The following is a 16,768-nucleotide window of genomic DNA, read 5'->3' as shown; positions in this document are numbered from 1 at the left end:
CCGAAGTCACCAGCTGTTGGTGGCTCCTGTTTTGACAAACAGATTAAACCCCACACTGTCCGTTCTTTTGGGTAGTATGCATCTTAACACAGTCTTGCTAATTTAGGATTACTTAAAAACTCCCAAACCACGCATTTTCGTTTTAGATTGTTATAAACCATTCGTTTCTGTTGAACTTTTTTTTTAGTTAAGATTGCCCCGTGTTTTCAACTTGGTTACAAATGAGTGTTTTCTATTATAAATTTGTTTTAGGTATAGTAATTATTGCGTTTATCTTGCAGGTCAATAACTGCTAGATTTAACGTAGGTTGAATATACATGGGCATTTGTTTTTGCTTTGGCAGAACCCAGCTAGTTCAGCACAGCAAGTAGCTTTAACTGAACAAATTTATGACATTTCAATTCAACTACTTGTGGAGGATAAGGAGCAAGCTGATAGGGTTTTAGATATTATTAAATCCTTCTCATTTGCAACTAGTCAATATCTTAATTTAGATAAGTTTGAATTCCTGTTAAGGGAAATATACATATTATTATCCATACTAATAATATTTTTGTAAAAAGCTGAAATATCTTGGTATCACTGTAATTGTTTTAAAGAGGTAAATAAGTACAACTGCACAGTTAAAATTAAGAAAGCCTCCAGTTTATCAATTGTTATCATGTTAACAATTTGCCTAATTTTGGAAACTACTCCTAACTTTTAACTTTTTTAGTAAAAGTGGGATGTTTTGGAAATGCTGGGTAACAATAAAATCATGAAATAGATGGAATATTTGTTACAAATCTTGCACAATACATGATCAGTCCATTTACGCAGAGAAGCCTACAGCTGAAATGAAAGTGTTTGTAATGTTATGTGTAAAATGCAGCTTTGTAATATTGATGATTTGGGTATATCACTACCAACCCATTTCTCAAGCTTTGCATCAATCTTCCAGCCTTCTTACAAAGTGCAAGGTAATACGTAGATTTATACATTTCTGCAACACTCCACATAAGGTAAATTTTAAAGCAAACTGTGTTTATACAAATCAACACACACACAAAGATCATTGCCCCAAGTGTGGATAAGCACGCAATTGTGAATTGCTACAATTTCAGTCCTTACTTACGTTAACTTGAAGGAGAAACCAGGTGTTAGATATGAAAACATACAACCTGACTGATTCAAATCAGGGTCACAGAGTAAGCTTTGTGTCAGGTGGCTATAGCTTTGGTAGTTGCAATCTTTGTTTTATATTTATAGTATGATGCTTGGGAGAGAAGCAGCAGTCTGTAGGTGGCAAAGTCTGATCAAGTGGACTTCCCTTTGGAAGTTGTTTCTCTCTCTCCTCCTCCTCCTAATGCTTATTTTAAAAACCTTTTAATTTATAGTCTTATTGACTGTGTTATGTAAAATATTGCATCAGTCAAAAATTTTGGACAACTGATAAGTTCCAATGGTATGGTAAATTGTTAATTAAGCTTCTTTTGGCTAGACATGAAACATGCTAATCTTACAAGCATACACACAGGTCACTTTATCTAAGCTTAAACATATACATTCTAAAAAACAGCAACACTTATACTTATTTTCCCAGAATTCTTGTCTATGCCTATTTTACGTACACCGCAGAATTTTATCTACATTCCAAATTTGGCACTCCTGGAGAACTACTTTACACATATTAATAATCTAATGAGGTGTTTTTTTACCTGCCTCCTATTTCAGTTACAGAAATTTTTAATTACATATATGTTAGTTTATGAGCTCTAAAACATAGCTATAGTCTTGATAACACAATATAACAGCCATTATGTAAATAAGTCTAGTCTAGTTGATTATAATGGTGTAATGGTCTTTTAAATTTCTGAGAGAGCTAAGGAAACATCTGCCAACTATGCTGGACCAAATATTGTGGCCAAAAATGTGATCTGAGAGTTGAGGCAGCACAGAGTGAAAAACCACAAAAATACAACAAATGGCCAGAAAATATTAACACATACAAATATAGGTCATTACACTCACAGAGTTGCAATCTTGGAGCACACATTGGTGTGCCATGAAGCAGCAGCATAGGACTGGCTCCTTTCATTGTTTGTGGCTCTGGGAATAGCAGGAACATAAACGTGTCATATGAAAAAGTTTGGGAACACCTCTTAATTCTGTAGATTTTTGGTTATCATTGGCTGAGCTTTCAAAGTAGCAACTTCCTTTTAATTTATGACATGCCTTATGGAAATAGTAGTATTTCAGCAGTGAAATTAAGTTTATTGGATTAACAGAAAATATGCTATATGCATCATAACAAAATTGGACAGGTGCATAAATTTGGGCACCCCAACAGAGATATTACATCAATACTTAGTTGAACCTCCTTTTGCAAATATAACAGCCTCTAGATGCCTCCTATAGCTTTTGATGAGTGTCTGGATTCTGGATAGAGGTATTTTTGACCATTCTTCCATACAAAATCTCTCCAGTTCAGTTAAATTTGATGGCTACCAAGCATGGACAGCCTGCTTCAAATCATCCCATAGATTTTTGATGATATTCAAGTCAGGGGACTGCGACGGCCATTCCAGAACATTGAACTTCTCCCTCTGCGTGAATGCCTTTGTAGATTTCGAACTGTGTTTTGGGTCATTGTCTTGTTGGAATATCCAAGCCCTGCGTAACTTCAACTTTGTGACTGATGCTTGAACATTATCCTGAAGAATTTGTTGATATTGGGTTAAATTCATCTGACCCTCAAATTTAACAAGGGCCTCAGTCCCTGAACTAGCCACACAGCCCCACAGCATGATGGAACCTCCACCAAATTTGACAGTAGGTAGCAGGTGTTTGTCTTGGAATGCGGTGTTCTTCTTCCGCCATGCAAAGCACTTTTTGTTATGACCAAATAACTCAATTTTTGCCTCATCAGTCCAAAGCACATTGTTCCATCTGGCTTGTCTAAATGAGCATTTGCATACAACAAGTGTCTCTGTTTGTGGCGTGAGTGCAGAAAGGGCTTCTTTCTCATCACTATGCCATTACAGATGTTCTTTGTGCAAATTGTCCTGAATTGTAGAACGATGTACAGATACACCATGTGCAGCAAGATGTTCTTGCATATCTTTGAAGGTTATCTGTGGGTTGTCTGTAACCATTTTCACAATCCTGCGCATATGCCCCTCCTGTATTTTTCTTGGCCTGCCAGACCTGGGTTTAACAGCAACAGTGCCTGTGGCCTTCCATTTCCTGATTCCATTCCTTACAGTTGAAACTGACAGTTTAAACCACTGAGATAGCTTTTTGTAGCCTTCCCCTAAACCATGATATTGAACAATCTTTGTTTTCAGATCTTTTGAGAGTTGCTTTGAGGATCCCATACTGTCACACTTTAGAGGAGAGTCAAAGGGAAGCATAACTTGGAATTGACCATCTTAAATACCTTTTTCTCATGATTGGAAACACCTAAGAATTTCAAGGTTTAACAAGCTAATCCAACCAATTTGGTGTTGCAAGTAATCAGTATTGAACAGTTAAATGCACTAAACACTGCTTCACTAAAAATCTTTGTACGGAAAACACCCCAGTACTCAGATGTTCCTAGGAAATTAAAGGCATACAACTGTTATCTTTTTTGTTGAAAGTAGAATAAATTATTATGCAGGCTGAGAGGGGTTTCCAAACTTTTTCATATGACTGTATGTTTGTCTGTGTAGCTACTTAGCACTTTTTCTACATCACAAAGAAGGAAACACCTTAAAAATGGTAATATATATATATTTCATTATTATCAATACTTCACAGTGTCTCCGATATTTTCTTACAGGGTGTGAAGGGCTCCTTCAAGGCATCTTTGGACTTGTAAGTGAAGCACAAGGCTATTAGCTATGTGATGCTGCATGAGAAACTGAAGGTGACAACAGTGGTCAGCGTCAGAATTCATATTCTCATTATAGTCTGCTAATGCTCCCCTCAGATGAAAATACTGCATGTTTTTTATTTTTCTTAACACATGCAGGGTACAAATCCAGCTGGATCAGGCCACTCACGCAAGAGCAGATTGGCAGTGATCTTCCAGTACCCATTCATGACAGAACATCATCAAAGCATCATAAGGCACTGAGAAAAAAAATGTTAAGTGAATTTTCAGGAAAATATTCAGCAAACAAGGTCAGTGACAGATACAGCATGTTCATTACAAAAAATACTTCAACGAATTTCACTGATCAACACAAGTACAAATTAACTTTTAAAAATATCAGAGTATCATCCATCTTCCCATCTTATAAACTCACTGTATCCTGATCAGGGCCACAAGGAAGCTGAAGCCCTTGTGAAATAAAACTGAAAGCTGAAAAAAAGTTTTCAAAATTGAAACTTTACTGGGGTTTGAAGGCACAAACAGAACACCTTGTGTTATCATGAATGCATACTCCCTTAGCTTAAATCATGGTGGTGGCAGGGTTATGTTACTGTGTATGGACTTTTCTTTGCATCATAATTTACAGGTAATACCAAAGACAGAAGACAAAACAGAATGTCTTAATAAAAATCTGCTGCAGTCGGTGACTTGGAATAGTCCTAAATTTCAGTTTGTCAATATGGCAAAATGTAAAGCCAAAAACACAGTAGAGCAGCTTTAAATTATTTTTTTAGAGTACTGTAGATCAGTCAAAAACTCAACTGAAATCTGAATAGCATAAAAGCTTTGAATCATACATTTCAGGTTACACATACTCATTGTCTAGCTCAAGAAGTTTGTGCAGTTTACAATAATGAATGCTTAAAGCTTGCATATTTGTAGTAAATAAAAGACCAAATTTGTATTTTGTAAGAAATACTGAATTATTTGAGAAAGTATTCATGGACTTGGTTACTTTCCTTGATAGGGTTACCCTCAATAGAATCTGTTATCACTTGCTTACCCACCAGTGACCGGAGCAGTCTGGTTTTATGCTTAAGAAGTCTACCATTGACTTCATCCTGGCACTGAGGCTTTCATCTAGTGCAAACATGAGTATTGGCAGTCTTTTGCAGCCTCTGTTGATTTTCATAAAGCTTTGGACTCAGTTGATTGAGCTGCTCTGTGGGACAACCCGAGACTTAATGGGATCCTGCCGAAGTTGTTGGATACCATGCCTGGCCTGTACACTGGTACTGTGAATGATGTGTTGAGTGCAGGCAAAAGCTTTGTCTTTTTCCTAGTTGATTCTGGGGTTCATCAGGGGGTGTTCTTGTTCCTACTCTGTTCAGTGCTTGCATGGACTGGGTTTTGGGCAGGGTTGTGGAGTATCTGAAGGTGAAGAAAGATTCACTGATCTTGACTTTGCCAATGATGATGTGATCTTCATGGAGTCAATGGAGGATCTGATTGGGGCTCTTGAGAGACTGAGTAAGGAGTCTGAATGTCTGCCCTTGTGAGTGTACTGGATAAAAACCAAGATCTAGGCCTTTAATGACCTCTTGGGCACAGCTACCAGAAGTATGTCTGTGTGAGGAGAGAGTGTCGACCTTGGTGAGAGGTTTACTTACCTCGGCAGTGACATTCATGTCTCTGGTGACTCTTCCTATGAAATCAGTAGACAGATTGGGAGAGCATTGGGGGGCTGGTCACATGAGGTCACTGGAAAGGGGTGTGTGGCATTCCTGATATCTATACAAAAGGACAAAGGTCCAAGTATTTAGAGTCCTGGTGCTTCCTGTTTTGCTATATGGTTATGAGATATGAATGCTATCTAGTGACCTGAGATGAAGACCGCACTCCTTCAGTACTGCGTCTCTTCAGAGAATCCTTGGGTTTGACTTGCAGTTGCTCATGGAGTCTCAAGTGAGGCACATTACTTGCATCATGAGGGAGCATCAGTTACAGTACTACGGCCATGTGACGCAATTCCCAGAGGGACCAGGCCAAAGGGACACCCATGTAACACCTGGCTGCGGCAGATAGATGGTCATTTCTGGAGGGTGGGACTGGACCATGTTATCTGCCTGGGGGGTTGCCAACCAGAATCTGGAGGTGTTTCGTTGTGTGGTGGGTGTGGCAAGCACTGTACCACTGCATGCTCCCCTACCTGATCTGACCTGTTACTTTCAATTTACATTTATCTATAGAAGACCAAATATATTCCTGCCAAGCCCCAATGAGATATTGCAAAGAATTATTGATTTGATTACTTTGTTTCATATTTACAGTACAGTTATCTGTAAAATTTTATCACATATTAGTTTTTGTCAACATGAAATACTGAATTTTTCATATCAGGACACAATATAACCTCAAAATGAAAACTAAAAAAACTTTTTTATAGACTAGGAGAGACAAGTCAGACAACCAGGCTGATCTGGCCAGCTAGAGACTAAATGGTTTGCGCATCTTATACAACTGTTTTATAAAGGTCATCTTTGTGTCTCCTTCAATTACATGACTTGATCATTGTATTTTAAGATTCTCTCCACACTTTACATTAAGTACTTTCTAGTAGCCTTCTTGAAACAGGCCATACTTTGATCAACACAGAGCATTTATATGCAAAGCTACAAGGATCTATAAAATGTATACTGTACATGCCAATAGGTCAAATCCCATTGTCACAAAGTGCTCTGGACTGAAAATATAATTTGTTATTCTGAGATTTCATTATAATGGAACATAGGGCAGTATTTTTCACACAGTTGACAACAATGAATGTCAAAGTCAAAGGCAATGTCCATTTTCTTCTTACTAGCATAAATAGCAGCAAGACGTTTCAACTTTTTCTGTAAAATAAATTGCTTTATTTACTTAAACACAGCTCCACGGTGACCACAGCACATATCCTTTAACTTAAAAAAAAACAGAGCACCTTCGGTGATGTTGCCTAATGGACTGACTAGCTCTGTCTGGCTGATGTCTATTCTTTTGTGGGTCACCCTTTTTATTTTAAACCTGGAAATGTTCTGAGTCAGCCTTTTACCTCATTAACCTGGAAAAGTTTTACATAAAATGGTGTTAAACAATTACAGGAAATGAAGGTCACATTAAGTAACAACTGGTAGATGCATAAACTTGTGAGCCCAAAGTTCAAGGACACATTAGATGCAAAAAAACTTGGTGTGCAGGTGTTTATAAGGTAAAATCTCTGCAAATTTATTAAACTTGTTGGAAACTTTTTGAGGTAGCACGAGAGAAGCTCAGCAATCGTAACTTTTGCTGAAGAACGAGCCAAAAATCAATCCTCAATCTGATCAATGTGCTAAGTGAAATCAAACCATACCCTGAGAACCCCAGAAATAAGCAATGGTCTAGCTGCGGTGAGCCTCCAGAACTCCAAAAGTACAGCTGAAGTAAAATATGATTTACAGTTATCCCGCCCCCCCCAGATACGCCCACAATGCCTTCACTTCATACCAACCCTTCTCAAGCTCCGCAGCTACAAGTGTGACAACCATCAACTAAACCAAATGACATAATTTTGCAATATAAGTGGCTGTTAAGTAGAGCTTTTTAAGTAGAGCGATTTTGGGACAAGTACAGAAAAAATATGTGGTGTATTTTGCTGCTTTATTAAGAAAATACACTTTGTTGTAATGAATTTTTCAGGTAAAATGGACTTCATTGTAATGAGGTATTTTTAACATTAGTTCTAGCACTTTTGCCCAGGACCAAAAAAATTGTATGTACTGTATGTATATATAGAAAAATTTAAATATACTTAAAAATATAAAAATATATACAAGATATATACAGCAAATACTGTTAATGTGCAGTGATTTCTCTTTCCATGCCTTTTAACTTATCCCGACTATCCTGATTTCTCATTTTCAAGGAAATGATCTGGTTTTATGCTTGTTTACTACATTCTTTCCTTCCATTTCAGTCCCAGAAATTACAATGATCAAGATAAAGCGGAACAGGATTTATATGGCCAGCTTCTGAATCTAAAACTCAGTGTTTTGAATGTGTTGGTATTTTTTAAAATCATGTTTGTTTACTTCTACCTGCATTTACAATAGCAGTAAGACATGTTTAACAAAATAGTACAGCATGTCAAATCAAATCAGGTATCCAGGGAAAAGACACTGGAGACATCAAATAAAAAAATTATCCTATAATTTTAAAAACCAGATTCTCTTTTGATTCGAGTTATGATTTGCTTACACCTTGTAGATACACACAATAGTTTGACTTATACAACTCTATTGTGAACATGCATATTTTTTAATGACAGTTTCTGTCATCGTAGAACATTTTAACTCTTTATTAACAGAAGAGCTACAGGAAAAGGTATTCCTCTGAATTAATTTTTATCAATGTTGCTCTTCCTTGAAAAAGTGCGTTTTGCTCTCTTCCAGGGAAATCATTAAATTTTTTAGCAGATTGGAACAGTGGGTTTCATCTGATACATACCATAACTTAAGGTAATTTTAATTTTCTTTGTGTTGCCCTTCTGAATGAGCATTATAACATACATCAAATAACACATTCAATGTACATTCTTTTAAAAAAAGTATATTTAACAAACTGTATATAACAATGTAAATGCTAGAGTGAGAGGTGGATCTTAAAACCCACAGTTCATTAAAAAACTTTGACAATAAAACAAATAATTATTGTAGACATGTAAATCTGTCTTGTTGTTTTCAAATGTAAAATAGTACATTTTTCAATAAGATAGATAAGGTATTTTTGCTTCTTTGTCATATTTGTAACATATGTCAACATATTCAGATACAAGTTCTGAAAAGCAGTGAATAAGGCTACTTGCTGTGCTGACCCATTCCTGCACTTACCATGCCACAGTCAACAAGCAACACTCAATGTTACTCAAATATTATGTTTATTATGTAAATAGTGTACTGTAAATATATAAGGAGAAACTTCAGCAAAAACATGCTGGTTATACAAATGAAATAAATCACAGTGCATTAGAAGATGTTGAAATATATTTTTAATTTTACATTTAAATATATAACCTTATTTAATGAAAATAACTGGATGGAAAACTTGAAAACTCAGTATCATTTTAGGAATGCACTGTTTGCACAATATATTAAATGGGATAAACATATCCTTTATAATCCTGATCAAAAATGGAACAAATGGGTTTTATGCGATTGACAATTTAAATAACAGGTTTAACCCACAATAATTAACAGTTTAACTTGAAGGGAACACTAACCAGTTTTATTAAGCACACCATCCATGGATCACTTATATTTAACAAAAAACACCATCAATTTAAGGCTTGTGGCTATGCTCTCTTAAACCAAGGGTAAAGTAAAATGTGCATCAATATAGATTTCCATGGCACACAAACATAGTCCTTGTAGATATAATTTACACCAGGAACGAACTTGAGTATGGATCAACTGCTCTAAAGTAACATAATTCAAAAATACTTTTTTGTCAAAGCAGTAATGTGCCAATGCCCTGCTATCCCCCAACATGCTGAAAGACTATATACATCATTGGCTGATGATTTTTATTATTTTAAAAAGATTTCTCAACAGTATTACATAGACAAGTGCTTAAGTCCATTCATTATGCTTTTCTTCTTTTTCTACATGAAATCATCAGAGTCATTCCCATCCTGTAAAGAGAATAAAAAGCTTAAATAAATAAAAATAAAGGTCTACCATATAATAATGATTCCCTAAATTACCCCATAGCTTTTTGTCACAAAACCAGTCTTGTGTATATTAAAATTAAAGAAAAAATGCTGGAGCACTTAAACCTGTTTATATGAACATAATAACAAAATATTTTAATTTTCATAGACACAATTTACACAAACTATAAACTTTTTTTAAAAAAAGTGAACAAACATCACTCATTAAATTATTCAACCCCATCAAAATATAACAGAAAATTTGTTGTGCCATTAGCCAATCAATAAGTCACATTATCTTGTTTAACAATAAATATCCAACAATACTTATACTGTACATAAACAGTATGAAAATGCTCATACTGTACATAACACGCATAAGAAAAACTAAGCAAAAAAAATCTTTACTTAAATAATCACTACTTTATACTTGTACCTTTGCCAGCAATTTCAGCTTTGGATTTCTTAGAATCAAACCAGAATATAAAAAAATTTGTTTACATTAAAAGAGAGGCTAAGGGCAACATGGATGGAAGTAGCAGCAAATTAAAAAAATAATGGGCTTCACAATGAAGAATGGTCAAACCCACTGAATGTGAATGGAGACAGCTTGGGAATGCACAGTAACCTATATAAAAGACAGACTGAGTACACTTCAGCAAGCTATGCTTTGTTCACTACATGCCATTTACAGAAATGTTCAGATGACTTGTCCATCACAAGCTGCAATATAAAGGAGATGAGTCAAAGTACAGGAAAGTCATGGAGGACTTTGTCTTGTGGTGCACAACCTACAACTCAGCATCAGCAAGACAAAAGAACTGGTGGTGGACTTCCGACATGCCAAGAAGCCTCTGAGACCATTCACCATTCGGGGGAGGATGTGGAAGTGGTTCTGAGCTACAAGTACATGGGGGTTCAAATAAACAAACTTGTCTGGTCTGACAACACAGTGGTACTGTACAAGAAACGTTAGAGCAGACTGTACTTGCTAAGGAGACTCTGGTCTTTTAATGTGTGCAGCAAGTTGTTGGAAATGTTCAACCAGTCCAAAGTAGCCATTGTGGTGTTCTACGCTGCAGTCTCCTGGGAAAGCAACCTAAGCATAAAAGAAGCACAGAGCCTAAACAAATGTATATGGAAAACCTGCTTCATCACAGGGTGAAGCCTGGACATACTGGAAGCTATTGTAGAAAACACAATGATGGCAAAATTGGATGCCATCATGAAATGATTCCTCCATCCCCTCCAGGAGGCACTCTGTTGGAGTACTTTTAGCTACATGGTCATTCCACCACAGTGTACTAAGCAGCACCTCTAGTGGTCTTTTCTGCAAACTTCAATGCTTCCACCCAATGTACTCGTTAAATTTATTTTTATTTATCAATTGATTAATTGATTGGCTGTATTATCTCTACTGTGAGTCTCCTTGTTTTTTATGTTTCTACTGCTGTATTCATTTGAATTTTCCCATAGGAATAAAAATTATCTAACAATAAAAGCAGGGTAACAATTTACAGTGCATCCTGTTCTATGTAAACACGTGATGACAAATTTATATTAACATAGAATATTTATTGTTCAAATAAATTTACACTTTAGAGATAAGAAAGACAGTCGCAATCTACAGCAGTAAACAAGAGGTGATCAAAAGGTTTTCAGCCTGAATCTGAGTTATATTTTGTAGTGCAGAGTTCAAAGATTACCTCATGCATACTAAAACATGTGAATTACAACTTTCTAGCATTTGTGGTTTGTAGTGCTTATTTCATGTTTCAGAACCAATTTAACATAGACCATGAAAACCAAAAAATCAACTATTTTGTTTTTATTGAATTTTCAAGAATTATCTCTCTATTATAATAAAAAAATCTTGGGAAGAGAGACACTTCACCTCCCTTGAGACGAGAGTTTGTGCTAAGAGATTTAACAACGCCCAGGGCTGGAAACAAAAGACAAAGAGTAGATGACAAAGTAGAACGTCAAAGAATTCAAAAACGTTAGTGTGATACACATGCAGAAGTACGAAAATTCGAAAGTCTCAAAAAAATGATAGTAAAGATCGCATTAGGGCAAACAAAAATGCAAACGGAAATTATTACTTGGTGAAATAACGGAACAGAGAAAAGAGATTGAATATATTATTCAGAATTAAACTTTAAATCAGAGACTTGTAGATTGTCTAATTTGTGTTGCCATCAGGGAAAAGTAATGTTTCTTCCCAATGAAAAGGCGTATCTGCGAGAATTAAAAGATTTGTTGTTTGGTGAAAGTGAAATCCTGCAAGAGAAAATTTCAAGACCCGCGAGACAAGACTTTATGCAGAAAGATTTTGAAAAGTCCTGCCCACATCTAAAACATTTACAACCACACACACGGTTCAATCATTTCTTATTTGTGTGAATGCTATTGTCAGACACAGTTCATGTAGAGAGAAAGAAATGATTTTCACTCACGGGCAGTTATATGTTGCGTTGTCATGATGCAATTCCAAGTTTGGCTTTAAACTTTAAGTCGGAGACTTGTAGATCGTCTAATTTGTGTTGCCATCAGGGAAAAGTAGTGTTTCTTCCCAATGAAGAGGCCTATCCGTGAGAATTAAAAGTTTTGTTGTTTGGTGAAAGTGTAATCCACATATGTGAGTGACAGAGACGCGAAGTTGCAGGTGCGTAGTGCACGCAGGGGGGTTGGCGAGCGAAGCCCCCACTACTACTACTACTAATAATAATAGCCCAGTAAAGTCTGAAGCTTTACATTCACATGGTACCAAGTGAGCAATGCCTTATGGCAGCTACCACTATAAGCACTCAATAAATTCATTAATACACAGGAGAAGAAGTAAGAAGTTTAACAATATAAATAGTACTTTTGCAAAAGGAGACATAGGTGCTATGTCTGGCAGTTCTAGCAGCATTGCTAGTTTGGTCACTTATTCCATTAAAGCAATACAGAGAACAATGTGCAGATCAAGATGCGTGAGAAGGTTTTCAACCAGAAAAGAAGCAGTCTGTAAGCACTAACCCTTCAAGCCCAATGCCACATACAGTCACTGAAACTAAAACAATAAGGAAAAGACAACAGTGGACAATTTTTCAATATCAGTAAGGTTCTGATGTGGTCCTATCAATATGCCATTCAGGCCAACACAGAAGCACCAATGACCATAGCCACATACACTTATAACAAGTGTATTAACTTTATAAAGAGATTATGTTTGTTTTGATTACTGGTCAGGCTCAAAATCTTTTGATCTCTTCTTATTCTTCATAGAAAGTTTACATGTTGCTTAGACTGAATGGGGCACATACCTCGTTTGTAGTCATGTTGTCTGATTTCATAAGAGATGAATAACTTCTGCAAAGAAACAAGATAAACATTATTAGGTAATTGCACAGGCTCATGGAATCTAAAGTGCAATAGTAACTATGGCTACAAGTCCTACACTAAAGATTAACATTATGTTTCCAGAGGTACAAAAAGCGCTTTGAAAATAGTAGTGTTTCACAGCAAAAAAAAACACAAACAAACATGAAGCCTTTAAATTGGAAATCAGTGGTTCAAATTAGCAGTGTATACAGTTTACACGTGCAAAAGCAAGTGGCTCAGGAACACTAAACCCATGGAAAGATGCATTTGTCAGTTGACAAGTGGTGGGCTTTTGAAGTGACAACAAAGTTAACATATTATGACTTCACAAGGTTATTTTTGTTCCATTTGTTTACATTACTTTTTATTTATATTGTGTTTTCAACTGCCAATAAATTTTTAGTTTGTTTTATGATGTTTTGCCCTTTATTTTCTCAGAATGATTTCAATTTTGTTTTTATTTTAGCATTTAATGAAAATTAGGAAGTGCATGCTTTGCCTTAACACTAGAATTACCAAAACCTATGAAAAAACTCGTATATCCGTCCCACCTTAAATCCCTTCGCACCTTTCCATCAGTGTCTTTTGTCTTTTAAATGTGTTGATAAGCAGCAAGCAGCCTGTTATCACATTCCCCCACCGCCACACAAAGTTTTCTCAGCTCAAGTCTGTTTACCTGCGTGTCAGTTGCTTGGAGTTGTATGGAGTGAGAAGTCAAGCAAAATGACACCTTTTATAAATACCATATTATTATTTGGAACATATGCATTTCATGTGTGTTCCATGTCTTCAACAATCTATGTAAACACATTGTTAAAACAGAAACATTTTTCATGTTTTAGTAATAACTGACAAAATGTAGACGTGAAGCATATAATGCGTGAAGCCTGAAGTCCAAATATCAAATAAACACTTTCACAAAAGGTACAAATATAACAAAACAAGTGCACCTTTATTCAAGAATATAACTGCAGAAAAAGAATCCGGGTTAGGGTGCGACATTGACACATCTTTAACGTGACTGCTTTGGTGGCGTAACGATAAGAACTGCTGACTGGTAATCAAAAGGTCATGAGTTCGATCCCACATGACTCTCTTTTGAGAACTGAACTGCTCTTATTCTTTCCATTTTAGAATAAAAACATACATTTGATTTGAGTCTGTAACAACCGGTGTAAATGAATGGTATTTGTAAAGGTTAGCGTCGTTTTTTTTATTCAGTTTTATTCTCCCAGTTACGTTCACACTCCCCTCGATCTGACACTGGTGTTTTCACATAAAGACGTGCTATAGCGGAGGTGAACTCAGATGATGACAAGGGTTCTACATCGGAGAAAGAATGCACGTCAGACTTAGAAATATAATTGACATTAATTTATCAAAAAAAGCATGTGTTTTCCACGTTTTCAGCATAAAACTGGGCAATTGGCACATGGATTATGCAAAATGAGTCAGGTGAGATTTTGTTTTCTTTTTTACATGGCCTTTTTTCACATTGTTTGCCATTGTATAGCATTGGTCACTATTGGCTTCTATTCTACTGTAAGTTTTTTTCTCTCCATTCTTCATGTAAACACGACCTTAAAAATCTTTCTTAGCCACCACTACAAAACTACATGGGGTAAGTGACACATAAAAAATATCATTTTTGGGCGTGTTATTCCTTTAACAAAACACTTTTTTTAGTTAACAATAACAACCTTGCAGCCTTACAAAGGTACATTTATTTCTAGTATACATTTAGATAGTCAGTTCAAATGTTCAAAAAATAGATTTTAAATACAAAATGTATTTATATGCCAAAAGTACTGTTAAAGTAAAGAAATGTAAAGTATTCCGAGATGGGAAATTAGTATTATAACAGCTGTGGACTGCCGTTTTCATATTATTCCACAGATTCTTAATGGGGTCTAAGACAGGATTTTGACTGGACAATATGGCAATATTGTCACCTTCCAATCACCAATTGTAAATGTACAGACATTCTAACCATAAATGGCTGTGCTGTGAATGTGGTAAAACATGCTAGCATGCCTCATAAAACAGCCCCATAGATGATCTCATAAAGAATAATAAAATTCAGTGTTGTCACACCAGCACTTTTGCCACCCCACAGAGGTTTGGATAACTAGCATTTAGATCACACTGAAGTAAATGATCAGACTAAGATGGGCCACTCTCTTGTACAAAAACAGTGTGTTTTGCTTTACAAGCTTTACTAGCTTAGGTGGCATATTATGGATGGTGCACCTCATTTCACATTGAAAATAAGAAGCAAACTTTGTTGCGTTCAGTTTAAATGACCTATATGTGTCACACAACCCTCAATCACAAACAGAACACAGGACATTACAAGTTTAAATATACAGTACCAAGAATTTAGTGGGGTTCATTCATGCACAAGACTGAGACCAATATGATCATTTTCTTACCAAAAGCATTAACACAAAAGTCAAGATAACGGAAGGTGATCCCTTAAAACAGTATAAAAAATCTGCTGCCACTAACATGATGACTGATTATCTTTAAAAGACACCTCCACCCAAAAATAATATTTTTAATATGTTACTTACTCCATGTAGTCTGTATTGATGGGCAAAAAAAAAAAAATCTTGTGTTTTTATGCAGAATGAAGATAAATGTATCCGATACAATATAAGTCTATAGTGAGCAATTTTGGATAACAGCAAACACTGTCAAAACATCCATGAAAAAATCACTCATGTCACGTAATCCACACGTGAAGTCATTTGTATGTTCACCAACATGTAATTTTACTGGGACACGGAAAGTTAATGCATTCATTTTTGACATTAATGTGGTCAACTTAACACATTAAAATATTGTCACATCCTGGGCCAAAAACAAAGCAAACGCCTCAGGCAGTGCTTTAGTCAGGGTAGCATTTTTATGTATTTTGTATTTTTAACATTAAGAAACAATAGTACAAATAGCTTAAATGTGTACCTAAAAATTACATACATTCAGTGCCGTATTTATATACTACCTTTAAAATTGTATGAAATATAATTTTAATTTAAAGGTTTAACATTTCATATTACACGTTTCACAATTCAGCAATGACAAAAAAGTTGAATCTAATCTAATGTGAATATGTAGAACTGGTGTTCATTTTCTTTATTTATAAATACTGACATAGGTGCAGGGGAATGTCAGGAAAGGGTTTGGGTTTACAGCAGTCCTGATGCAATGCTAGAGAAAAGTTGCGAAGGTAAAAATTGTGCTCTCTTATCTTCGTTTCATGTTTCTGTAAGAAGATCTAATCAATGTCATATTACATAAATGCTAGATAAGTTATATTTGAGTGGCACTAAAACCAAAATAATTTAGTATCTCTGTATTTAACTCACCAGTCTGTCAGCTAGCTTACAGTGCTGACTGCCTTAATATAATGATAAAATTAAATAAAACAGAACTATAATGATTATCCCCACCTATGATTCAAGTATGCAGAATCTTTGCTAATTTATGCAAAGAACGCAACTTAACCATCTAAGTAACGCACAGTTTTTAAGCGAGATAGCAGCTTCTGAGATGTGTAGGTATAGCAGTGTTTATCAGCCATTGTTCTGTGGGGGCACACTTTTTGTAACCCAAAAATGTCAAGGAACAGCACGATTCTACCAACTATAAAAGCAATAAATCTCTTGGACTAACTAAACTGTCTGAAGAGGCGGGACAATTAAATCAGTCTTCAACTGTACAGATGCATCTTGCGTAATCATTTGAACCGAGAATGATTCAGGCTGTAAAAGTGCTTTCAGTGCTGCTGTACTTTGGAGAAATTATGACTGAGTGTAGGTTTTCACTAATTATG

General features: G+C 35.7%; 1 protein-coding gene across 3 annotated transcripts in view; it reads right to left on the bottom strand.

Annotated features, from left to right (window-relative positions):
• Positions 1–8,887: 8,887 nt before the first annotated feature.
• ccdc25 (coiled-coil domain containing 25) overlaps positions 8,888–16,768 on the bottom strand; it is a 33,256-nt gene continuing 25,375 nt past the window's right edge. For all 3 annotated transcript variants that reach the window (XM_039748476.1, XM_039748475.1, XM_039748474.1), the window contains 2 exons: positions 12,873–12,918; positions 8,888–9,546 (listed from right to left, as the gene is read on the bottom strand). In XM_039748476.1, the coding sequence (XP_039604410.1) occupies positions 9,517–9,546; positions 12,873–12,918 (76 nt within the window). In that variant the 3' untranslated portion in view covers positions 8,888–9,516. The remainder of the gene's footprint in view (positions 9,547–12,872; positions 12,919–16,768) is intronic.

This window comes from Polypterus senegalus, chromosome 3 (assembly GCF_016835505.1).
Source record: "Polypterus senegalus isolate Bchr_013 chromosome 3, ASM1683550v1, whole genome shotgun sequence".
Lineage (NCBI taxonomy): Eukaryota > Metazoa > Chordata > Cladistia > Polypteriformes > Polypteridae > Polypterus > Polypterus senegalus.
This window is presented reverse-complemented; position numbering and strand designations above follow the sequence as displayed.